General features: G+C 35.2%; 2 protein-coding genes across 2 annotated transcripts in view; one reads left to right on the forward strand and one right to left on the reverse strand.

Moving 5' to 3' along the window:
* LOC145667964 (uncharacterized) overlaps positions 1-27,103 on the forward strand; it is a 223,975-nt gene that overhangs the window by 13,794 nt on the left and 183,078 nt on the right. The window contains exons 3-5 of the mRNA XM_081735388.1: positions 8,351-8,400; positions 15,804-15,867; positions 20,275-20,321. Of these exons, the coding sequence (XP_081591514.1) occupies positions 8,351-8,400; positions 15,804-15,867; positions 20,275-20,321 (161 nt within the window). The remainder of the gene's footprint in view (positions 1-8,350; positions 8,401-15,803; positions 15,868-20,274; positions 20,322-27,103) is intronic.
* Positions 23,542-27,103, reverse strand: part of LOC145668995 (uncharacterized) — a 31,235-nt gene continuing 27,673 nt past the window's right edge. The window contains exon 8 of the mRNA XM_081737317.1: positions 23,542-23,676. Within this exon, the coding sequence (XP_081593443.1) occupies positions 23,595-23,676 (82 nt within the window). The 3' untranslated portion in view covers positions 23,542-23,594. The remainder of the gene's footprint in view (positions 23,677-27,103) is intronic.

Genomic DNA, 27,103 nt, shown 5'->3' on the forward strand with positions numbered 1-27,103 from the left:
ACTATGTTAGTAATGATCTTGAAAATTATCCTAGTGGGAAGATGAAAAATTTCAAATGGATTTCGGACAGTTCTCTGGTGATGAGAGTGATGCATAACAGAACATATATATCATGAAGATTGTCAAGCAATATCATGTTTCCACTGAGGATTGAGTCAGTTTATTATTATCATTATCACCACCACCACTACCACTATTATTATTATTATTATTATTCACTAGTGTTCTTGCCTCTTGTATTTTGATAAGCTTTAGAAGTCAAATTGCAAAAAAAAAAAAAAAAAAAAAAAAAAAAAAAAAAAAAAAAAAAATCCATAGGTGAAGTCGATAGTAGAACTTTCGCCAGATACATTATCAAATGCCTTGAAGTTATTCCTTTTTTTATTATTTATTATTATTTTTTTCATTTTTTTTAGTTACCCATATAAAAATGAAGAACATATTTGCATCAGGTTTAGTAGTTTTAGAGCGGGATACCATTTATCTGTAAAAATTCAATCAATAATTGGATGAGAGTCCAAGAGGTCGTAGCTAAAATTTGTTCAACAGAAAAAGGTTCATAACCAAGTGCTCTGTGAAGTTTATTGATCATATAAGATCTGCCTTTAGTAAATTGTTCACAAACAAAAATTAAATGATTCAAAGATCCAATATCACGCTGACACCAACATAAAGGTGTAGTCAATTTATGTATTTGATATAATTTATAAGGCGGTGTCAAAAAGAAGGCGATATAATAGAATTACTCTGTATCTAGACCAATTATGTATAGTAAGCCATGGTTTGGGTTGAGAGATAGACATGATTTGCCAATAATGTCGCCCTGGTCCAAACCTATTTTCAGATTTCCAAGCATGTAACATCTGGACTTGATTTCGTTTGATGTTAGGAATAAAGTTTAAGTGACTAACTTTAATAAAAGCTGATTGACCATCATTACATGCAGACTTTGCAGCTAGGTCTGTATCATCATGGAATTTTATATTAGAATGTGATTTCGTGTGTAAAAAATGTATAATATATCCTTGTTCTTGAAGTTGATGGTATAAACATTTTATATTTAAAAGAAGCCAAGTAGTTTTCACATTCCAATGGGTGTGTCTTAAAGCGTTAAGAACACTGAGAGCATCAGAGCAGATACAGGCATCAGAAAGCTGTAACTTTTTTATTAATAAAAGAGCTTGCCGAATGGCAAAAGCCTCACCTTCGAAAATGGTAAAATATGGAGGAAGTTTGAATTTTTTGATAATATGAAGAGTAGGAACAACAACTGCTGCACCGACATTTTGATGTATGTATTTAGGTGCATCTGTAAAAACAAGTGTACAATTTGAAGATAGCTGATCCACACAAGAGTGCCAAATGTAATTATTGATATTTGGTAAATGTCCTGAAGTCAAAGAAGAGACATAGTGGGGAAGAATTGTCTTTATTTGTACCAAACTCGTTGTATAGTGAAATATGTAGCACGGCAGTGATGGAGATTGTAGGATCATTCCTTCATACATGTGAACTTTAAAAAACGCTTTGACTATCCATGGTGATTTATTTCTATACGGCACCTTCTGATGTATATTTTCCAATATATGTTTAATCTGATGAAGCTGTGCTATAAGAGGATTATTCCTTTTCGCCATTCGTGACAAAAGAAAAGTTTCTGCTAATTTGGAAATTTGTAAGTCAATAGGAATCATACCAGTTTCCTCAAAGAGAGCATTTTTCGGGCAGAAGGTAGGCTGAGAAAGGATGATCTTAAGTGGATCATATAAAAGTTTGTTTATTCGCTGGTAAAAATAGTTCATCTTCTCTTCATAAAATATGCTTCCATAAAGAGTTTTTGCCATCATAGAATGTGTAATAATTTTGTATAGACAAGTTGGATTGAGTCCCCCAACGTTTTGCACTTAAGCTTTTGAGAATGTTGTTGTATGAATCCAATGCGGTTGATAACAGAGCTAAGTGAGGTTTCCAAGTCATTTTTGTGTCCAAATAAAGCCCAAGGTATTTGAAGTGTCGAACATAGCGTAACGTACGATCTTCGATATGAATGGTAGGGCGTGTATAACAACGTCTTCGCGTGAAGACGGAGTATACAGTTTTCTCCCAGTTGATGTCGATACCATTGTTTATAGACCAACGTAATAGTTTCTGTAAGGTTTGTTCAATAAGAATTGTCCCTCGGTGAAGATCATCCGTAGTCAGTATGAATATTATGTCATCAGCATACGAATACAGTTTTACTTCATGGTTAAGTTCTGTTATGAGGTCCAATATATAGAGATTGAATAGAGTAGGATTTAACTTACTACCCTGGAGTAAGCCAACCGATGTAGTTCTAGGTTTATTGTAATGTTTGTTAAGTTTGATAAAAATCTTTCTGTTGATAAGTAAGTTATGAATGATTCTAATAAATTTGGAAGGTATCTGTAACAGATATAGCTTTTGAATGAGAAGATCTAAGATAATTGAGTCATATGCTTTTCTCAAGTCAACGTTAACTGCAATAACAAATTGTCTTTCAAGATAAGCCTGATAAATGTCAAGAATAAGAGGCCCAAGTGCGTGTATGTTGAGGTGGCTTTTCGAAAGCCGCTGATAGTAGGAGGAAAAATTTGATTATGTTCCAAAAACCACTGTAATCTGGATAAAAGTAAGTCTTCAAATATCTTGAGAGAGCAAGGAAGTAACGCTATTGGTCTATAGTTGTCCGTTTTGCCAATATGTTGTTTGTTTTTTAAAATAGGAACAATAAGAACTTGTTTCCATTGAGATGGAATATGGGCAGTGTCCCAAATTTTATTATATATTTGTAATAATAGAGCCTTCCCACGAACAGCAAGAGTGGTAAAATGTTTATAATAAATACCATCTATGCCAGGAGAGGTGTTGGTGCGAAGATGCTGAAAAACAACGTCGAGTTCCACTTCTGAAAAACTAGTTTCCAAAACAGAAGATCCCTGTGGCAGAATAAAAGGTAAAAGATGACGCAGAGAATTATTGACAGTGCAGGGAGCCAATTGTTGATGAAAATCTGTGATCCATTTCTGGTCATCCAAGCGATGCATAGGCTGAGGTCGTGAATTATGATAACGATGAATTTGATGTTTGAAGAAATTCCAAATCTTATATTTGGGAGTGAGATAGGAGAGATTATTACAAAAATGTTCCCAGCTTTTCCTTTTGTAATACAAGGTGATCCTTTTAACAATGGCTTTACATTTACGGTAATGAAGAAAATCGTCTTTTGTTCTGGTCTTAAAAAATAATTTCAAAGATTTTTGACAATTATTGACTGCTTGTTGACATTCTACATTCCACCAATGTGGATGATAAGATGTAGAGGTACGGTTTGATAGTTTACTAGATGGAGGAGTAGTGGAAATTGTCTTCGAGACTGATACAGCATGTTTGATAAAAGTATGTATGGTATTGACAGAAAGAGACTCTTTATTGATAAGGTGACAAGAATCTTCGATAGTATGTTGATATGTATGCCATTCAAGGTGAAGAGTAATAGATTGTAATTTCGACTTGAAATCTTTTGCTATAGGATTATGAAAAGGAGATGTGATGGCTACCGGATGAGTGGAGAATAAAATAGGATAGTGATCACTTCCTCCCGGATCAAAATATACAGACCACGTAGTGTGAATATAACACGAATTTTTCACAAGAGTTATGTCCGGTACACTCGTCCCATACTGATCTTGGCATTTCAGCTAAACGAATAAAATGCGAGCTCTGACGCGACTTTGCCAAGTGGTAAAGGGGTGTGGCTATGGCTAAGCAGACAAACTACAGCGTGATCAGGTAGCAGGGAATAGACGTGGATGTGTACAAAATAAACGCGGATATACCGCTGGCCTTTCATTTGCTAGCAGCATTTAAGGGGAACTTGGAGCGCCACCTTCAAATCCCAAGATGTTTGTCACGCCGTTTAGTTCACGACATGATTTCTGAAGACATGTTAACTTGACCATCCGATGGTGGCTCAGTGGTAGAGCGTTCACCTCTGGTGCTAGGGGTCTCGGGTTCAAACCCTGCTCCCGCCAAGTGAACTTTGGTGGACAAACACCGTGTGCGTGGGTTTTCTCGGGGTTCTCCCGTTTCCTCCCACTTTCTTCATTCCACCATTTCATTCATTACTCATTATCACCGTCTCCTTTAGCCTAACCGGCATAACCGTGGGACGTAAAACTCAAAATTTCATTTCATTTCATTGACCATCCGATGTTTCATCACAAATGCATTAAATCGTATCAATGTACTTATTCATTTATGTTGTAATTCAGATTTCTCAGTTCACTAATGTAAATGTTTCTTAAAAGAAGATTGAATATGCTAATTAAATCTACGTATGATTATTTAGTAGCATATTGCTATAGTACTGCAACGATGAACAGAAGCAGATTACATATGTGAGGTTAAGTCGAAAGGATTAAGATTATATGAATTGCAACTGAGATGATATGCAAATATGTTTGTAATGCTTACATTGATTTTAGGGTCGTTGGATGGTCCGTTCGTGTTACATAGCTGTAACAGTCTGTCACGTGTTTAGTATACTTACTTGAAATATATTGCTTTCTACAACTTAACTACGTGTACATTAAATTATGATTTACAGATTACATCGGATTATCCATCTTCTTCCGAGGGCCACACCATCGTGTTTCCGAACTCGCAATCCTGATACAGTTCTGAATCAAAAGAAATTTTGTTTTTCCAAAAGTAGAACAGGACTAATATAACAAAATTAGTTACTCCCCTCGACCTTCGTCTACATGAGGAAGAGAAGGGCGTACCATCAGTGTATGGTGTGGTATTATCCATGATCAACTAATCGGGCCATACATGCACCCCCCCCCCCTTCGCTCCTCCCGATGACTGAATGAAGAACAGTACTTAACCTTCCACGCAGAATACGCTGCCCGTATTACTGGAAAATGTTCTCCTAGCGATTCGCCGCAACATTGATATATGCATGATGGGGGCATGATGAAACTCCCTCGCACTTCAGTGTGAATATACGCATGTGGCTGATCATCTTTTCAAGACATTGGTTCGGGCGTTGCTGTCCAGTTCATTGGCCTGCCTGGTTTCCGGACGTGAATCCACTGGATTTTTATCTGTGGAGACGCGTGAAAAGTGTGGTTTATGCTGCTCCTATCAAAACGATGTCAACAACTTGGAACAGCATATAAACAACGCCTATGTAAATGTAACGGTTCGCCATGACCCAGGTATCTTCAAACGGGTTCACCAATCCATGATCTGGCATTATTACGCATGCATTGTTGTCCATAGTGGACCAATTCCAAGGATGTGCTCAGTGAACAACTTTGGGTCTCAGCATGTCGATATCTGTCGCTTTGAACTTACTGTTTCCGTGCTTTCGGCCCTCTCTAACTCTACCAATATGCTATATGTTCATAGGATTTTTTTTTTTTTTGTTTATCTCGGTGTTAGGAATCATCTCTCGACATTTGTTATATTAAGTTATACTAGAGAGAGAGAGAGAGAGAGAGAGAGAATTTTCTTTTAAGTATGGGAAAAGAAAGTTATTGTTAAATTTTTCACTGTTAAAACACCATGATGCCCGGAAATTACATGTAGGGTATTCATCCAACCAAAGTGAACGTATAGGTAGTTGTCAGCAGAAGTTCATTATTTACCCCTTCCCCTAAAGTTCTTTTTGTCATAAGCGTAGAATGAGATGACAGATTTCGTGGAGTATTTGACACTATATAGAGAATCACTTTCCCTCTACGTGAAAGAAAACTTAGTCAGATTTGTTCTTCTGTTAAACACCTGTTGATAAAAGAACCTTTAAAGGGGACATGTGAACTTGCGCAGTCAACTGTACAAAAATGTCTACAGATAATAATATAGCTAGTTACAGCAACTCTACAACATAAAAAACATAAACAATCAATTACAACAATGGTTTACTTTACACGGTTTAAAAGTAAATAAAGAAAAGTCGATGGCCTTGAACTTTCACCATTTACGAAACAAACATACTCACGACATAAATGTATCAATCATGAATTCTGACTTAAAGTATGTAACTTCAACAAATTTCTTAGGTCTTCATGTAAGTAATACGCTTACCTGGGATACCCACATAATGTCGCTAGCACAAAAACTTAATAATGTTTTCTATGCCTTGAAAGTTATTAAAAACATTTTTGATATAAATAGCTGTAGAAAGCATTTATTTTGGTATTTTTCAGTCTTTGTTAATTTACGGCATTATCTTCTGGGGAAATTATTCAAGAAGTAAATTAATTTTCCGTATTCAAAAAAAAGTTGTTAAGAGTATTAGCGAATGCGAGAATAAACGAACCATGTAAAAAACTTTTCATAAGACTACAAATATTACCACTGCCATGTCTTTATGTATTACAGTTATTAATTTTCACGCGCAAGAATCTTAATACATTCTTTGCCAATAAAAGAAACTTTCATTGTCATAATACTAAATATAGGGAGAATCTCCACATTCAAAATCACCATACAGCATTGTTTCAAAACGATCCATATACTTAGGTCCAACATTATATAATAACCTTCCTAAAGATATTCGTAACATTGAGTCATTGAATGTATTAAAATCAGTTACAAACAAGTATCTATTGGACAATTGTTTTTATTCAGAATACCTGTCTGCTAAATGTAGCTTGTATAGTGTAATTTTTTCTCATATAACATGTCTCATATTCTGTTTCGTTATTCTTTTTTAGTATGTAATAACTATTTCTTTGTATCTTATTTATTGACGTGTCCGATTTATACGCTCGTCTTCCTTCGACCTTCATGTATGACTATGGATGAAAATGAAATGAAATCAGGAGTTTTAGTATTAATGCATCAATATAAAATTTTCTGTGTTGCTTGTGTGTTTCTATTTTTAATTAATATATTAAAATCGCGAGGTAACATACAGCTCCTAAGAGAAAATTGAAAGGAAAAAATGCGAACTATCGACCAAACGATTAATCAATACGGACTAAACACTATCATTAAATGCGTGTGAACGTGTGGCGACTTTTTTTTTTTTTTTTTTTTTTTGTTTTGTTAAATATGAAAGAGCGACTCATTGGAATTTCCCCGTTGTTTCAAGGACATTTGGAGCTACGTGCTGATTGCGTGCTGGTAGTGAAATTTTGCCAGCACCTGCTCCACACCTTATATTCATCATTGTGAACAATGTATATGTACCAAATGAGTTTTACGTGGAAAGGGTCAGCAAGAATTTAATGTCTCGGGTGGATGACAAAGCTCATGTAAGATCTTAACTACCATTTTTTAATCTTACTGACATTTTTTTATAATGATCTCCGTACTTCAAGTTACAGATATAAGGTATGCATGCATTTTAATACAGTCATACAAAGGTACTTTGAACTTTTTTTTTGGAAACAAGTTTAAAAATCTTGATTAATTATTTATAAAAAATACACTTACTGTTTTCTATGCATGTTTTATATATTGTTAGACTCACCAAAACTTTATATATATATATATATATATATATATATATATATATATATAAAACTACAACTATTTTTTATTTAAAAAGTGTCCAGATTTTCATGTCGTCGATTTGATTTTTTTCTTGTGCTCTTTGCATAGGTCATATTTCTGACATCACGAAAGTAGTAAATTTTATTATTATATGCTGATTTACCTGAGTATTAAAACAAACAAACAAACAAAAGAAAGTACCTAGGTTTGCAAAACCCAGGGTTTCTTTGCACAGCCTTTATAGTTCAAAAAATCCGGTACGTGGTTGTTAAAAATATACATAGTTTCCACAAAGGTTAAATTACAGCAATAAAAATTATACCAAACTATTCCTTGTAACGCCAGGTTTTAAATCATGTACTAAAGTAGCCCCTACACAATGTGGCCATGATCTTCTAGAGGTTTAAAACGAGTGTTCCAAAGTAGACTCGATCTGAAGTTAACTTTTTGCACTATCTATCCATCTGTGTCTGTATACGTATACGTCATACGTGCACATGCGTATACGTAATACATGCATACATATATTAATGCCATATTAAATGAAACCAATTCAATTACATAACTTTTTTTTTTCGTTACCTTCGGTTGATAAATAAGTAACCAGAGCAAAAAATGTTAAAGTTTTTTATAGAGTGGGCCCGGATGACAGTATCTTGAAGTGTATGCTGAATTGTTTTATAAATTAGTATAAGCTAAATAGTACAAGTACTTATAGTTTGCAATTGTGTGTTATTGGATGTTTGTAATTTCATTCTCTTATTACTAATGTATATTTTTTCTGGATATTAAGAGATTTTTTTTTCCTTTCTGATTGCAGACAGTGATAAAGAATCAAAACCGCAGCCACAACCCAAGAAAACACAGGCGGTAAGTTCTTACTAGTACTTGCATTAAATCTGTACAATTAATAATTATATTATTAAAAGGAGAAAACGACCTATTTTTAACACATCAAATCCTTTGTAGATACGAATTCATTGATACACAAAGAGTGTAAAAGTGGATGACTGTAGCGGGACTCGAACCCAGGATCTTTGGCTTACCGAGTCGATACGTTAACCACTACGCTAACCAAGTGGTCTGAATGAAAAAAAAATCGACTTCAATGGTGAAGTGTATGGCTGTTCTGGGAACGGACTAGATACCGTAGTGGTTAATGCATCGGCTTGGTACACAGATCATCCCGGGTTCGAGTCTCGGTCCATCTTTCACTTGTTCATTCTTTGTGTGTCATTGTACAATTGGGCGGTGTTATGCAACAACCAGTCAACCCACAAAATTTTAAAAAATGAGTTAACCCTGCTGGAAGGTTCGAACATATGTAAGGAATAGACTAAAAAATCCTGGTAACGCGTGTGCGATCGGTCTGCCATCTATGAAGAGAAAAGTCAACCACATATGGTAATATCTTATGGGGTCGAGAAACCTATAACTACGATTTCCTCAAAACTGACTGGTTGTGGGTTGAATGGTTGTTGCATAACACCGCCCAATTGAACTTCTCTACGTTTGTCACCCTTGTCTTCTTCTTATTCACCTCAACTATAGGTTGGTGGGCAACATGGAAATTTTATAGCTTTTCTCTCCCTTGGGAGAGCTGAATTACACTTCAATAAGGTATCTTCTTTGTAACTGTATCTAGATACTCCATCTTTGGTCTTCCTCTTCCTGGTTTTCCTTCTTTCTTTCCCTCTATCAACACGCTGATGTAATCAGAGTGTCGAATAAGATGGCCAAGCATGCTGTTTCCTCTTTTTCCTAATATCTTAATGATCTGTCGTCCTTCATTAGCTTCCTTTAGTACGTCTTCATTCCTTTTCTTTTCGGTCCATGATATGCGCAGCATTTTGCGCCAACACTACATTTCAAATTCTAGTAACAGAAGTAATAATTGAACATAGCAGTGGTGTACATAGAACTTTATCAAGGGTGTCGGGTAGAGAGTTAAGCTTACATATTGTCAGGACATACAAGATTTTTGTAGACATATCAGTATGATAAATATTCATTTTTTTCATAATATCTTGATTGAAGAGGGTTGAAAACCCAGAATTTCATGCGTATACACTGACACTTGGCCATATCTGCATCGTAGGCGTAGCAAGAATTTCTTTTATGTGGTTCTATAAGTGGCCGGTTGTGTTTGAGAACTCCCCCAATAAAGATTTCGAGGACCAAAATATTATATATAAAAATATATAGCTATATAATTTTATAAACAATATTAATATACATTACATTAATATTTTTCTCTTCTCATCACTAAGCAGGCCATATAGTAATATACGGGCCATACAAGTGTATTATTTGTTTTTCTTGTTTTTCCCTTTATTCTGGGACTTCGTTTTTTTGCCTTACCTGGCTATGTGAAATGTTTTATAAAATAACTCTCTCTCTCTCTCTCTCTCTCTCTCTCTCTTATATATATATATAGTAAAAGACCGATTATCCATAGCGAAAATCGCGGATAACATGAAAAAAAAAAAAAAAAAGATTGAAAATGAGGTGCAAACACGAAAATAATAGCATAAAAATTGTTTCATTGTACGAATACCATAGTAAAACTTTAAAAATATGTACAATACAGCAGAAAATTAAAAATATTGATTTTTACAATGCAATTTATTTTTATATTTTAGAACATACAGTACTTATTTGCATAGGAGTGTCAGTCCCCAGCGACTCTTATGAAAAATAATTGAGCACGATTGCAATGGAGTTAAAAAAAAAAAAAAAAAAAAAAAAAAAAAAAACTTTCTTGCGGCACTTACAGATAATCGGAGCTTTACTGGTTTTATATATATATATATATATATATATATATATATATATATATATAGCACACGATGCATAGAGTTGAGGAATCCCCTGGTCGGGAAAAATATAGTTGTTCTCTTACATCACATATAAACATGGATACTTGTAAATCGTGACCTAGTAAACCTGGAAAAGATAGGAAATTCGTGCTCATCAAATAAGTAGGAACCCTACTTATACAGACCACTCCGGTATCTCATATTACTTTTGGTATTAGTTTTACATGTTTTATTTTTCCATTGTCCTTTTTGTTTTGGACTAATTGTTTGCTTCTTTTTCTTCTTCTTCTTCTTCTTCTTCTTCTTCTTCTTCTTCTTCTTCTTATTATTATTATTATTATTATTATTATTATTATTATTATTATTATTATTATTATTATTATTATTATTATCATCGTTGTTGTTGGTGTTGTGCACAGTATAAATTTATTCTTTCATCTAGCTAAATGGTTCGCACAAGTGTCTTCATTTGAGGTTTTTCCTACTATATCTAATTATTATCCTTACTCGTTAGCTCCTGTTTTTTGTTTATTTTTGTCGCGTGGAATAGTCAGCGGTGTGGACATAGAGGATCTCTGTGAATAGGTAGATAAATTTTTGGTATTAACCTAGTTTCAGTGAAGTAATTGGGAAATTATTTAAATTAACAAGTAAGTATTGTTGAGATTGAAGTTCTAATCAAGGGCTTGGCTATTAATAAAGTTCTTGTTTTTCAAAAAAGTGGAACGTCGGTTCAGGGTAAGATATTATTGCGTACCAGAATTCAGCACAAATAGAGCATTGTAAGTGTGTAATAGAACCAAAGTAAAATCTTACCTAAATCCATGCCATAAGTTACCATCTTCTCTGGAACTTTCTTTTCGTATTCTCGGAAAGAGCTTTTCCCATTACTTCCTCCTTCGGTATCTGGATTGTAACTTTCGGGGTTTTAGGTACCTATTTAAGTAGTGTTTCAATCGTCTGTCTGTCTTTGATTTAATCTTGATGGAAAACAAGAAAACGATCAATATGTCCAGTACAATAAAATGCATATAAGACAGAAGCGTGGATATTTGCAAAAAGAAAGTGGATATTTGCAAGAAGAAGGAATATAGTTTGTCGCATCCGAAATATAGCCCCAAACTTAAAACTATAAGATTGTGAGTAGCTTTGTTTCTATTAAAGATTATGTATTTCATAAGACAAATGGTGGATAAGATTTTTTTTTTTTTTTTTTTAAATATAAAGATACAAAATCTTTTCAAGTTTTGTACATTCCGCAGGTACATCTATCTGGCATTTCACTTTAGTATTTAATCTTCCATATCCTGCTCTCCTGTCAATTTTTCCTTGTATGAATATGTAAGTCCATTTTAAGTGATGAACTGAATGACCACCACTCTGTTTTTCGTTTTTCTATTTCGCAACCAGAATGAATTCATTTTCGTTGCTTCTTTCAGCGCGTGGCTATTCTTATTCATTTATTTCGTCTTTTTAGTCATACATATTGCACGATTACGTGCGTATGAATAAGACTCGTCAAGGGTACAAATATATAAAACACGTAGTAATGACAAATACATACCTATTGAAATAAACTACTATGCTACATCTACGATATAAGAGCATTACATAACAATATATTTCCAAAACTATCAATAGACAATTGAATTAAACTACTATGCTACCCAAAACTATCAATAGACAAATTCACTTACATATCTAAAAATTCGTTTACAGAATAAAAACAGTGCTGCAACAGATAGGTTTTCATTAACCTCTTGAACTCTCCTTTTTGTTCTGTCCTTCGAATATTCTGAGGTAGTTTATTGTACAATATAGAACCCATAAACATTGGATTCTTTTCATATAACTTAATGAAGTGCTGTTTGCTGGGGATTTTATCCTTGCGCCTGGTATCATATTTATGTGTTGATGGTGTGTTAAATAAGTCAATGTTGTTTTTGACGAAGAGCAGCAGTCGAAACATGTAAAGAGAGGGTAACGGCAAAATTTTAAATTCCTTAAATATTGGCCTACATGGGTCGTTTATTTTGGCCCCTGCTATAGTTCTTAAAAGCCTTTTGTATTACAAACAACATATTACTTTTTCGAGAATTTCCCCAGAAGATTATGCCATATGTAAGTAAAGACTGAAAGAGACCGAAGTATAAGTTACGAATCGTGTCAAATTGTAAAACATGTTTAATTGATTTTAATGTATAGAGCATTTTATTGAGTTTTTGGGCCAGTGAAAATATGTGAGTTTCCCAGGAGAGGTTGTGATTTAGCCAGAGTCCCAAAAATTTTGTTGACTTTGAGTACATGATTTTATGATTATTTAGCATTATATCAATTTCTACGCACTGCTTATTTTGAATGTGATGGAAATTTAGAGCTGTAGATTTGTCTGTGTTTAATTTTAGTTTGTTTTGGGCAAACCAGTTTTCTAAACTACGAGTTGTCTCGTCAATTTTATCGCAGACAATATCATAGTTTGTACCTGTTATTGTTAGGCTTGTGTCATCTGCGTACATAGTTGTATTTGCTAATGATACGTCATGTGGCAAATCATTTACGTATAACAAAAATAATATGGGTCCTAGTATCGAACCCTGAGGGACGCCGGTAGAGATGCTTCTAAATTGAGATTTATAAGTTGCTGATTCAGCTGTGTCTGACGAAAAAGATATTTCAACAGCTTGGGTGCGATTTTGCAAATATGATTTAATCCATGAGTTAACGACTCCTCTTAGACCGTAACTGTTAAGTTTTTGGATAAGAATGTTATGAGGGACAGAATCAAAAGCTTTGGATAAATCTAGAAACAATCCTACGCATTTTTTGCCTTTGTCTAGGGCCTCCGTAACCTCATTGATATAATTATAGATAGCAATTTCAGTTGATTTGCATTTTTGAAACCCGAACTGTGAAGGTGAAATTACATTATGCTTAGATAGGAATGGTATAATTTGGTTGAGAAAGGCTTTCTCTATAATTTTTGAAAAAAAAGACAACAAGGAAATTGGTCTGTAATTTTCGATTTGTGTATTGTCCCCCTTCTTATATAGCGGTTTAACTTTGGCATATTTTAATTTCTCAGGAAAGGTACCTGTCTGAAAGGACATATTGATGAGGTAGGACAATGGTTCCGAGATGTGAATGCTGCATTTTTTGATGATGGCAATTGGTATTTCATCCAGACCAGAAGACCACTTTGACTTCAATGACATTATTATTTTATGTACCTCTCTTGCTGAGGTGGGGCGTAAAAACATGGTACCGATAGTTGTGTTTATCTTGTAAATGTTTGGGTGCGATTTATCATTAGGACCGTGCTGGTTATGTAAACCTGTGTAATAATTATTGAAGGCGTTTACAATATGGTCTGGGTATGTAACTTTGCTCCCGTTAACATCCAACTCAGTAATTTCATTTTTCGTTTTGATGCTATGTTTTAACTCTATGTTTACTACCTTCCACATAGCTGCCTGTTTGTTTTTACAATTGTCTATATAATTTGAGTAATGTGATTTCTTGGCAAATTTAAGCAACTTTTTATAAACGGTTTTGTAGCGTTGATAATATTCCTGCATTTCTGGAGATAAATTCCCTTTTTTATACGCCATATTAAGAGACCTTAGTGTTTTGCTTGATGTTTTAATACCGGTGGTTACCCATGTTTTTTTTATTACATGTCGATGTAGGAACAGAGTATTTTTTTCCTTTACCGTAATTCCAGCATTCCTCTCCAGTACCATACCTCAAACGTCTCTAATTTTTCAAAGTGCCAATATTTCTAATCTAAGTAGCGGTGTATTCTTTAAAACACACGTTAAGTATTATTTTCCTTACTGATATTGACAAGATTTTTCAAAGTCAGTAGAACTTTTTTTTCTGTACGAACATTTCTTTGCCTGTGCTGTCTTATTCCAGTGTCTTTTGTACTTCCTTCGCCTCAGAATATCACGTTATCCAGATATCACGTACTCGAAAAAAATTTGTCGAACCTTGATTCAACGAAAACACAGATTGTAACTTGAACCTCGCAAATCGAAAAGAACCCACTAGCAGCAATTATCTGTCTCCAATTCTCGGGTTGACTATGATCCTATCAAAGATCCTGTCAGGCAGGTTTTAGGATGCAAATTACGCTAATGAAATTATTTGAGGCGTGTGTAATTTTCCATTGAAAATATATGCATGGAAACTCATCTTCCAACATGACAGCTATCGTGTCCGTGTCATCTTCCAACAGGACAGAAATCGGTTTGACGAATATTCAGGTATCCTGTTGCACCTGGTCGGGCCAGCAGAGTTCCAGGATTTAAATTCAATTGAAACTCGTGGGCTATTTGGAGCAGCAAGTGAAACAGAGAAATAGGCATCACCATACTTCGGAACTATAGATCTACTGATGAGTAACAGAACTTTTATCAATCTGGCACAACTGTAACACCTGGAGACATTTCCAAATAGAATCTAGGTGGTTATCCAGTTCACAGGCGGTGTTCACCCAGTATTAGATAAGTTCATGGCGTGACTGATTTTTGTCCGGTGTGCCTATTTTAGGCTTTCCCTGCTCCTATATTTCCTATTTTCTCTATATATTTGCGTCTCTTTCTATAAACTCCTATATTTCGAACATTGTAATGAAACCTCGTGTATTTTTGTGGCATTACTACTTCCACTTGTGAAAATAACATAAGGAAATAAGGTGTGCATGTTTGGAGGGCCTTGTATCTCCATAGTAAGGTAGTTGAATGGAGACTCTTCTATGTTTCGTCCTTTCCTGTTTCTTGTCTAACGTTAATTACACCAAACAATGTACAGTTAGCGCAGACAGTATTCATACACCTACAAAATGAAAAAAAAAAAAAAAAAACTAGTTTCGTCATATTCATTAAAAACTTCTATGGAGTAGTGATTTTAAAGACTTATAAATAATTTATTTAGGTGTATCAATACTTTTTGTACTAACTGTAGGCATATAATTGTAGAATATGATATGAAATTATTCACATCGTGGAGACGTATGCTTACCAACACTAATTTTCAGTTGCAGATCCTTTTTACACTTTCGTTGTTGTCGTTGCTTAGTACTGGTGAGCTACGTACGAAAACACTAAGAAACTCGTATAAAATTTTGCAACGAGATAATTACCCATTTATGTATATTTAGAGTAGAATGTGTGTTCTTATAACAATTGGTGTAATTTCTATATGGTTTTTTTCTACCTATTGGATAATTAAAATGTTCCTTCCAATAGGTAGAAATTTTGATATATAAAAGTTTCTTTGTTCCTTGTTCTTTCAAAATGTTCCAGGAAATAATTGAAATGTTCCTTTTTCACAGCTTCACGAAACCACCTATATATTTTCGTCGTGATTTACTGTAATTTTTCTTACCATTGGAAAACCTGTTATTTATTTATTTATTTCTATATTTTATTTATTAATTATTTTATTTTGCAGGAATCAAAAGAAATGGAGAGAATACTGGAAGAGTTGTTGGGCATGCCAATACCTCGGGCCCGATGTAAGTAATTGTTTCTGTTGTCAAAGTTAGAGAAATTATTTACAGTAGTTTGTAAGGGGATTATGGTAATTTAACTAGGATTTTTGAAATTAAGGATAAGTGCCGTGGAAGGTGACTAAGGATTGTTGTTAAGGTACAGTTAGAAGTTGTCTCTAGTCAAGCTGGGTTATACCAACGAACTTTGACTACCTGCTAGCATTTTTCAATAGTATTGTCGTTTTTTGTACATAATATGGCTGTGTGCATACAACAGCGAAAGTTCATTGTGATAACTGTCTACTAGTTACGTAGTAATTTAACCAGTGTCTTTTTAAATTTACATGTTTTTCTTTACAAAAAACTTAACAGAATAAATAAATATAGAGTTTAGAAAGGGAATTACGAAAATATTTTTTCCCCATTTTAATGAAATGGTCAGTTATCGCAGGTTGTTATGATACACTTACCAAAGAACATTTATAGCTTTTGGTGTGTTGCCACACTAAAAACTATAAAGGTTTATTTAGCAATCTTGTAAATGAAATGAAATGAAATGAAATCTTTAAAGTTTTACGTCCCACGGTTATGCCGGTTAGGCTGAAGGAGACGGTGATAAGAAATGAATGAAATGGTGGAATGAAGAAAGTCGGAGGAAACGAGAGAACCCCGAGAAAACCCACGAACACGATGTTTGTCCACTACAAAGCTCACTTGGCGCGATCTGGGGTCGAACCAAGGACTCCATGCACCGGAGGTGAACGCTCTACCACTGAACCACCGCTACTCATTAGCAATCTTGAGTAACACTGTTACAAACTTATTTACTTTCATTTTACTTTTATATTTTTGATTACTTTTGTAAATGTATGTATATATGTTACAATTATCGAACAGTGCAAAATAATAAATAAGTATCAGTCACGTGTACTCCACGTAAAATAGTTTGGTTTGTATAGGGTGATATTTTCTCAATATTGAAACCGGAAGTCATAGTGGATTTCTGTCACTTCCGGTTTTAATAGGGAGTTAAGGATGAAGATGAAATGTATTTTTGGGACTCTTAATCGATCGCAAAAAAAACTTCATCTCGCTATCTATTACCGTTTTTGCTCAAAAGTGATCAACGCTGAAACCGGAAATGGTTCATTCTATCACTTCCGGTTTGAATCCACCTCCATAAACGAACTCTATTCCTAACTTTTGACTCCCTACATCCTGGCCTAAAACTTAGGGTGATCCATTTAGTTTTTTTTTTTCCTCCTGGACTGGCAGTCAACCAGCGGAGCGGAACTAAATTCTTTAAAAAAATTGCGTATAAACTATCTCCGTTTCTGGAATTTTCTCCTTCTAGCTACAATGCCGTGTCTTTTTTTACCTTCCGTGAGTCTATTGTGATGTTTATTGATCGGAAAGGTCTGTTCATTACGTGTATCGATTGCAGTACTATGCATGCAAAATTTGCGCTTGAAATTATTCCCCTGCATCGATTGCACCAGATTGCAAAAGAAATGTAGTTTTTCCACATTTTAGTACTCACCCAAGTGTTACGCTGAAAGGAGAGCGTAAATGTGCCAGTATTCGGTCTCGAAGACTGCGTAAGTTTGCCATTACAAGTTATAGTTTGTATCATATGTTGTATTCTAAAAAGAAGTGGTTGTAAAATGCATATCCTCCACTCCCCTGTATGTTTTTCTGCAATGACTTAATTGAGTAGGGTTCTCGATAATTTACAGATAGCATAGGCTCACAGGCGTAGCCAGAAATACTAGGTAAGGGGGTATATCAGAATATAATATAGTATAATATATTATTATTAGCTATTATTTCCTTCTTTGTGTTTTGTAGAATGTATGTTTACTTCTTTTTCTCACCACATAAACGCGTCTCCTCCCCTCCTCCGTGTTTAGATTTGAAATATAAGACTCTAGTATTCCATGTTCCCATTACTTGTCCATCTCATTAGAGTGCATCAGTTTGATGGTAATTTTTCTTTTTTACATAAAAATAATGAAGTATTTGGACTTTTACCCGCACCTCAACCCACATCCAGTCTTGGCACAGTGACCGACACAGTACCTCCCTCTCGGAAGCCCTGGACATGTATGTATTACAATCAGGGATGTCGCTTGTTCCCCTGTCGAACGCACTTATGCTGCGCTGCTTCAAGTACTCGCTTATATATTTTTTCCAGCTTCGGTTACCTGTCCACGATTAGATGAATACTCAAATTACTAGAAATGACAATACGATTATCATTTAATTTCAGTAACAATAATAATAATAATAATAATAATAATAATAATAATAATAATAATCATAATAATAAAATCCCTTGGTGTCCCTGTTTACATATCCAAATTTTTGAAAGTGATATATCGTCATAATTTGAATTAATCCTCTCCACATACACAGATTAATAATTCCAAGATTTACGGAAACTGAAATTCCTTTAATTTTAATAGTATATGAAAGACTCAATGGGATGGGTTACATCATCTCCGCCAAGCCCTCCTTCGATACGCCACTACATGTTTTCTCGTAGAAACGGCACTAAAATTGAAATATTTTTTTTTACGAAGTTAATGGCTGAAGAGCAACAAAATGTTTACCTTCGCTTGTGCAGTGGAATATCCTGTTGATGAATCATCCACAAATTGCAGTTTGATCAACGATCCAATGGGAAATTTATTTTCGACATACACATAATGCCAACCTTTTTTTCTTTTGTTTTGTTTTTTGTTGCATTTAATTTCAATTTTATGAGAATTTTCTGTCCTGCATTAAGTGATGGTAGCTTATCACAGAAACGAAAGGATTTTGGAATACTGTTACTCATATTTAAGCTTCTGTGTATTCATTGTAGTATATTTTAATTCGCAAAATGGTTTATTTTAGAAGTGCGTATGAGTTTCAAAACTGGTTGAAAAGTTGCCCATTAGCGTATGCACTGGGTCAAGACTCAGTGGATAGTCAGACTAATGTTACTGGACTCTTGATCTTTAAATATGGGATATGTCTATTGGTACCAAAGAGCACTTTCTGCTTTGTGCTTATAACGCAATATTTATTATTACATATTTATAGGTGCACATTTAATCATTTTTCATCAATAACAATTCATTTGTAATGCTTTAATTATGATGATTCGTCTCATAAGTTCAAAATTTTAAAATTCTATTATTTAATTAAATTATTTATTGCAATCATCCCCTCCACAATTTTGCTTTACAAGGCTTATTTAATTAATTAGGGTCCATTTTGCGCATACGTTGACAACAATACGTGCCTGGCGTTTGGCGCATATGCGTAAAGTACCGACATGCCTTGCGCGCAAATCGAGATCATTCGCACAGTGTGAAACCATGGTGTGGTTGTTAAGACACTGGAATTAGTACAGGTGATTCGAAATCCCGCAGAATATGATATGCGATCCGTGTTTCGGGTTTTGACCGCGAAACATGAGAAAGCGACAGACAATTATCACCAGTTACGTGACCTGTGTGCTGAGAATATGTGTGAATGCAAGCTGAGTTGAGTTGATTTTGAGTGTAATGTCCCTTTCAGCAGCGAGGCTATATGAGATGAGACCTACTGATTAACGTGGAATCCGAAGCACGTGAGATCCCGCCGGGAATCGAGCCCGGGTTTCCAAGGTACGTAAGTGGGTACGTCGGTTTAAGGCTGGTTGCACGAATGTTCATTACGGACAGAGATCAGATGTCTCTTCAGTCATCATGAACTCATTGGTGCATGATGTTGAGAACGCAACACGGGCCAACCGCTCCGTACAGTCTGGATCTCACCGCTAGCAATTATCACATATTCCTCCACGTGAAGTCATTTCTCACAAAGAAACGATTCAACAATGCCGATGAAGCCAAAATTGGCTGTCTCACCTGGCGCAGATTTCTCAACAACTATGGGAACTACGTATTCAGACATTGTAAAACCACTCTCAGGAATTGTAACTATCAGTCTACTTACATGATTCTGTTATTCCTGAATCTTCAGGATTCCAAGCTTTCGACTCTCCCCTGGAGTCTTGGTCACGGAGGTTAAAAACAAGAAGATAAATAACAGAAACATCAAGGAATAAAAATGGAACGGACTTACCAAGGGGAAAGCTGTGTTGTACAAAAAACACGTTGTCAAGAGAGGAGAAGCTTGGGAGAGTCGAAAGCTTGGAATCCTAAAGTAAAGATTCAGGAATTACAGAAACCTGTAAGTAGTATGGGAACTACGTTGAAATGTAGCAGAAAGCACATATAAACAGGCGCAGAGGTAATTAAATTTCTTCCTTTACGTGGTTTCGTTGTATTTCAAAACGGCCCCTAATTAAAAACTAAGTCTCGTATATTTTGTAAATTTAGAATATTATTAATATACACTTTTCTTAACATATTTTTCTTTTATTTATTTAATTGGCAGCAAGCACAGCGACGTTTCTAGCAGCAGCAGCTTCATCTACTCCAATGGTAAGTAGAATATGTTGTTTATTAATTATATATACTCGTGCGCAAGAAATAGATATTGTACTTTAAAGTTAATTTAAAGTATTGTATAAAGTTAATTACAAGTGTTTCGCGTAGTGAGGGCAAACTCAACAAAAGATAAGTGCAATTTGAAATTTGATTTAAGGTGTTCAAGTAATAATATCAAACTGCTTTTTGGTAACCTGTTCTCGTACCTTTAATGAAAGTCGTTCCTTTTTTTCCTTAGAAAACCGTTCAGACCGCATTTTCAGGAAATAAGCCTTTTTTGAGTTCACCCCTACTAACCAGAACGCCTCGTATATCCTAATTTTTCTTTCTTCTATTTTAAATTCTTTTAGCTTATATGTCTTTTTTTTTTTTTTTTTTTTTTTTTTTTTCCTTCAGTCTTTGCTAGAGCACGCAGTTTCTTAATCCACCCTTGATGTGTGACCCTTTGAAGATGATAACATAGTTAAAATGTAAGCTATAATAATAATAAAAAAAATATTAAAAAAAACTTAGAACACTGAAAGTTTAATGTATTTTAATGAACCTATAATTGACTATATATCCTAATTTAGCTATATATCCTAAATACAGTGACGTTTTTACCACAAGGGGACCATAGGCGCCCGCCTAGGGACTCCAGGTTCTAAAAGGCGCCGACCCACTGGTAATATATATATAACTATTTCAATTTATCTTAATGCTTTATTTTGGCCATTGTTAACAATTTCCGATTATGTCAGGTAAGTACTAACACTTAGTTTCTTGATAAACGTGAAAGCTATGGCGGTTTCCTTACTTTCCCCTCTTTTTTTTTTAAAAAAAAAGGAAAAAAGAAAAGAAAAAAGTATATTAAACTTAAAATTTACCTGGCTAAGAACAAAACTCGTACTTTTTTTTTTTTTTCACATAAGGCGTTAAATTTGTGCTTTGCCTAGGGCACAAATTTTTAAGAATGCCCCTTCTTAAATATAGATTTAGTTAACCAGAAACTACAAATAGCAATTCGTTTCTTTTGTTTCGTTCTTTAACGTTTCCTTTTAGCACTAAGATTATGTAATGTTTTCAGTTTGCACTTAAAGTGGGAGTCAAACCTCATGAACTTACCTTGAGGCTAGGAATTCAAATCGAATGATCATAGGATGTCAAAAATAAATAAATTGTAATGTGAAAAAGGTTTTTAAAATAACTATGTTTTTCATTCCAATATTGATTAAACGTCAAAAGTCATTGATCTTGGTTGACCAAATGACATAAATCAAATTATGTGGAAAAAAAAATTTAATGTATAGGGGTAAAGACAGATTTCTAAACACAGCGAAATTTTCCATACTGATGTTGTCCAAACGCAAGGATAGTTGGGTGTGGTTACTGAAACTAATTTGTTTTATAACACATAAAGAGGAAAAACTGACTGACTGGACTAGGATCCGAACCCAGGACCTCTGGTATGGTGCCGATGCGTTAACCATTACACCACTCAACCACTCACTCTTGAGGTCGATGCTCTCAACTCGGACTATGTGGGTTGTATCACAGACACCCGCTGTGATTAGACAATCTTGTGTCCATATACCAAGCACCTTACGACGGATATAATATCGTATACTCTAATAAAAGGAGGAAACAATAATTTTTTGTACACACCAGATCTTCTATAGGTGCGTATTCTATAACAAAGTATGAAAAAGTGGCTGACGGACCGGTACTCGAACCCGGGACCTCCGGCGCACCGTTCCAATGCGTTAACTACTACGCCATGCAGCCGCTTCCCAGAACAGCCACACACTCTCGAGGTCGGTGCTCTAAATCCGTGTTAGATGGCATGTAGGGACAATTCAGATCAATGGGAATTTTAGTGTTGAGCAGAATTAACTACTCACTCTTGATCGAAGTTGTTTATATATATTATTACGTTTAGAAATTGTGAATCCTAAATTACAGAAAGCGCATTGAAAGTTTATCGCTATAACTAATGTACTTCTGACAGTCAAATGGCAGAAAATGTAGATATCTGATACAAAAGAAAATGAAAAATGATACTTCAAAATTCCCAATAAAAAAGAATAGTTGAGGCTAATTGCGTGGGAGTTAATAATTTTTCCCTTACTTTAACTTATCACTTTAACCCTTTTAAATTATGGCTTTTTAAATGTAAATTATAGACTTCCAGTCAAGCAGCTACATCATCATCCTTATTTATCCTAGGATCATGGTTCGTACCTCATTCTCTTCAAAATAGAACAGCCTTTCAAACGGTACCATTCACAGTTCCGTGTCGTATCCCTAATGCGGGAAATTTTGAGGGAAATCGGGATTTTTCTGATTTTTTTTTTCGAATTTTGATCTACTCTGGACTCCCCCTCTGTTAACGCACAGGTTTCAAAATCAACCGAAAAATACTAAGGGTTGTATTAAATGTGTGTACAAAATTTCAAGCTTTTATCTTAAATAGTAAGGTCGGGGTAATAGTAATATTTTTGATATTTACCAATGAGCTAAGAATATCGGCACAACGCCCCGGAATATAAAAAAGAATGGTACTGTTTGTTGAGACATCCCTGTTTATCCTAGGATCATGGTTCGTACATCATTCTCTTCAGAAAAGAACAGACTTTCAAATGGTACTATTCACATGTCTCCATCGTATATCTGAGGCGGGAAAATCATGAAAAAAGGAATTTTTTGTTAAAGAATATTCCTTCCTTTTACATCTTGCCCATCTGGACCTCCCCTCTCCCTGTTGTAACGCAGATATCTGCAAATACTAAGGGGTGTACTGAATGTGTGTGCAAAATTTCAATCTTCTAGATGTAAAAAGAAGTCCGCCAAAAAATAGTAAAAATAGGCATGTTTTTTTTAAGCTACGAAATCACACCCTATGTCTCGACGCAGAAAGGCGTGAAAGCATATGTAACGTGTTCTACAATACCTCCAGGCTTGGAAAAAAATTAAGTAAAAAGCTTTATTGGTACTTTTTTCATCGAATAATGAAGACTGAAGACTACCCTGTGATATAATTTAAAAGGGTTAAAGTCATATAAGGAAAGAATGGAAAAGTAAAGGAAGGAAGAATACTGTGCTGCGAATCATTTAAAAGGGTTAAAGTCATATAAGGAAAGAACTGAAAAGTAAGGGAAGGAAGAATACTGTGCTGCGAATCCATGTGTTACGCAATATCATGAAGTTATCAAATAATAGATTCTAACCATGGACGTAACTTGTACTTATGTTTATTACGTTGTAATATTGGATACAAAGAGCTATCGCTCAACTTTTAGCATTCATGTGTGCCCAGTAGCGTTCCACTTCAATTCCTTCCCAATGTCCTTGAGGAAGATCTTTAAAGAATCTGAAAGAGAAAGCATACAGATACATATATACTGGTTGCTGCGTACTTTGATCATATATGCTACATCTATATATGTTTTGCAGTGTAAGCTGCTTGTGTGCAGGAACAATTACTACTACAGCCCGAATTTATATGCAGAATGCATGTTTATAGTAACGTGCAGAAACATATGGAAGGCATTTTTGTTTCCGATGGACTAGTAAGGATTCATTTGAGACACATATGATAGCGTATAAGTGCATATTTTGAGTGTATTTCGATGTATATGCATATTTCGTAAACTTTGCAGGATACTGCATATTTCAGAGTGTATCTCAAGAAAGCAGGTTATATTTAAATTGAATTGAATCACTTTGTAAATGCAGATGTAGAATAAAATTTGTTTTTTGAAAACAAAAAAGAAAGAAAAAGCGTTAAGTTTGTTGCTCATAACCCTAGGTAAATTCACTTTCGATTGCTGGCAACACTACGTCAGATTCAGATAAATTTTGCCAAGCATTAGGCAAAAATCCCGGGTACAAAACAATCTGTGACATTGCAATTGTACTTAATGATTAAAACATGGAATTGGAAGAGGACCTAACACAAAAAGACATTTGCTGTTTTTCACATGCATCAATGATTTCTGCTGATGTAGAAACGAACTTTTCGATCTACAAAACGCCTCTCACTGATAAGCGCGGAGGGTTTACAAAAGAAAATCTAGAAGATGTTTATAGTTCATTGCAGCAGAGGTCATTAAAGTCAGATATTTTTCTGAGAAATTGAATTTTTTTCTTAATGTGTGTTTCAGTGCATATTTTAAATTTTTAAATTCATATTTTAGTGCATATTTTTGAAATTTTTCCTGCATATTTGCATGCATATCTCGTGGTTTGTTTGTGCATGGAAATCTCTAATTATTGCTTAGTCTACTTGTTGCTTCTGTTTCCCGCTACTAATTTTTCTTCTTTTGGGGAGGGGGTAGAGAAAGAGAGAGAGAGAGAGAGAGACGAGGAATGGTTCAATAACAGAATGCTCCCACTAAGTAGAGAGATCTCTGGTTCGATCCCAGAATCAAATAAGTTTGTGGTGTACATCACGTTTGTGTGTTTTTCTTGGGTTCTTCTGTTTCCTCCCACATTTCCATTTCACCAACTTTTCCATAATCATTCACTTTCATAATTATTCGCTTCCTTTCGACTACAGGACATAATCGTGCGACGTAAAACTATGAATTTCAAAACAGCCTATTCTACAATGTATGCATATCTATCGCGGGGGATCATTGACCTGAAGGCCACTTAGATGAAGAGTTGGAGGAGAAGAAATAGGTTTGAAGAACCATGTGCAAGAATACAGGAGTAAATGTTCTTTTTTATTTTTTCTGTCTGTTTTGAGCAAGTGTACTTTTTTCTTTCAAGTTGAGAGTTCTATTTTCTAGACAGTTCCCAAGGTAAAAGAACCCTCTCATCTAACGGCACTCAATTGTTTGTCAGTATCAATAGCCGTGAATAGATAATGGAGCTTTTGAAAAATCGACTTCTCTGGTTTTCTTAATCCATGCTTTGTGCTAAGGCAATATGATCAGCTTCAAAATAAATGTGCAATATAATAAAAAGAGATATAGAATGACCCAGCGTAAACGAAATTGTCATTAACAAATGATTGGTTTTATTTAACAAATATTTACTAGGGAGGAACCGGTTTTAGGATCTGAACGGATCCGGTTCCGGGAATAGTTTTTCGGATCAAGGGCTGGAACCGGTTCCGGAACCGATTCTGAAAACTGGATCTCCAAGAACCGGTTCCGCCGAAAATAGAAGTTTTTGGCCATCCGTATGCTAAACCCAAGCTGTTGGCAGGCTGTGAACAGTGTGCTAGATGAAATGGTGTAAGCGACAGGCAGGTGCCCAGCCGGCGGCCGCTCGTCTCATTTGGCTAAACAAACTGGGTAACTGGCAAAGTCATTGGCTAAACAGGCAAACTGGAAAACTTATTTGGCTAAACACCCACTAGTGGACTAAAATATTTTTTCTGGGGAGCACAAACGGGTGTGGGCGGGGAGGGCACAAGCGCATGGTCCTCTTTCCATTGTTATGAAGGTGAACTTTGTGCCTCCTTTATGGGTCTTGAGGGGCTTTCGGATCCAAGTCTGGAACCGGTTCCTGAGATCCGGCTTTGGAACCGGTTCTTCGGATCCAGGTCTGGAACCGGTTCTGAAAACCGGGTCTCCAAGAACCGGTTTCGCCGGAACCGGAACTTTGTGGCCATCCCTAATATTGACAAAAAAGAATTCATACTTTTCTCAAGTTTAGTTCAGGTGACAGTTGTTTCCTCTGTAGTATAATAGAAAAACAATTTATGATGTTTAGTGACATCATCTATAAGTTGTTGTAGGAGATTGTTCGTATATTTGTGTTTTTAATCGGAATAAATTAGTGTAGACACTCCCATATATAAAATATGCACTAAAATATGGAGTATACTGTAACAATTGTCTGAGTATACAGATTCCAACGAACAACAACGGTTATTATTTACTTCGTATTTATTATTTAGGGCCCGACAACGGTCGGTAATGGAATCCCTGTTCAAAACCGATGATGAATCAACAACATCTATTCATAGGAAATTGCTTCCATTTTATGTGGATCACATATCGGACCTTGCCAGTATCAACTTTGGTTGCAGCGGTGTATATATATATATATATATATATATATATAAACTTTCCAGATCAGGCGAGAAAATAATGGCCTTCTTTTTCTGGAATGTGTCCGGTGTCATTTTCTTAGACGTCTTGGAACATGACTCCAATATTTACAAGGAACGTTATTGTTTGTCACTGGATAAGGTACGAGTGCTCTCCAGACCAAGCGACCGAAGTTGCTAAATAGGGTTATCAAACTCCATAATGACAATGTCAAGCATCACACAGCTATGATGACACAGTAGAAAATAGGATGGGAAGCCGTCCCTCAGCCTCCCTATATTCCGGACTTGGCTCCTTCGAATTTCTTCCTGTTTGGTCGTCTGAAAGCCTACCTGCGAAGAAAAACATTCGACAGTGACAAGCCCATTTCTTGTGTGAAACGACAGGCTAAAAGTCAGCCACCTGAATTTTAATGAAATGCATTCAAGGCGTGTGAAGAACGTTGGACGAGATGCGTCACAACAGATGGAGGCTACATGGAGTGACATGATCTTGTAGCCAAAAGCTCAAAGTATATTTATCTGAAAATTTGATCATCATATTGCAACCAATAACAATATTATAACTATCCGTGCAAAACTTATTGAACGCCCCCCGTATAATGTAACTTTAAAAAATATTCCACTTTTTCTTATTTTTCCTTTTCACATTCAGCAAATACTACATTATGTTTATTTTCATGTTATTTATAATCTAAACCAACTTCCGACTATCGAGAATGTTCGCGGAATA

The sequence above is a fragment of the Thermobia domestica genome, chromosome 13 (assembly GCF_964235325.1).
Source record: "Thermobia domestica chromosome 13, izTheDome1.hap1.1, whole genome shotgun sequence".
Lineage (NCBI taxonomy): Eukaryota > Metazoa > Arthropoda > Insecta > Zygentoma > Lepismatidae > Thermobia > Thermobia domestica.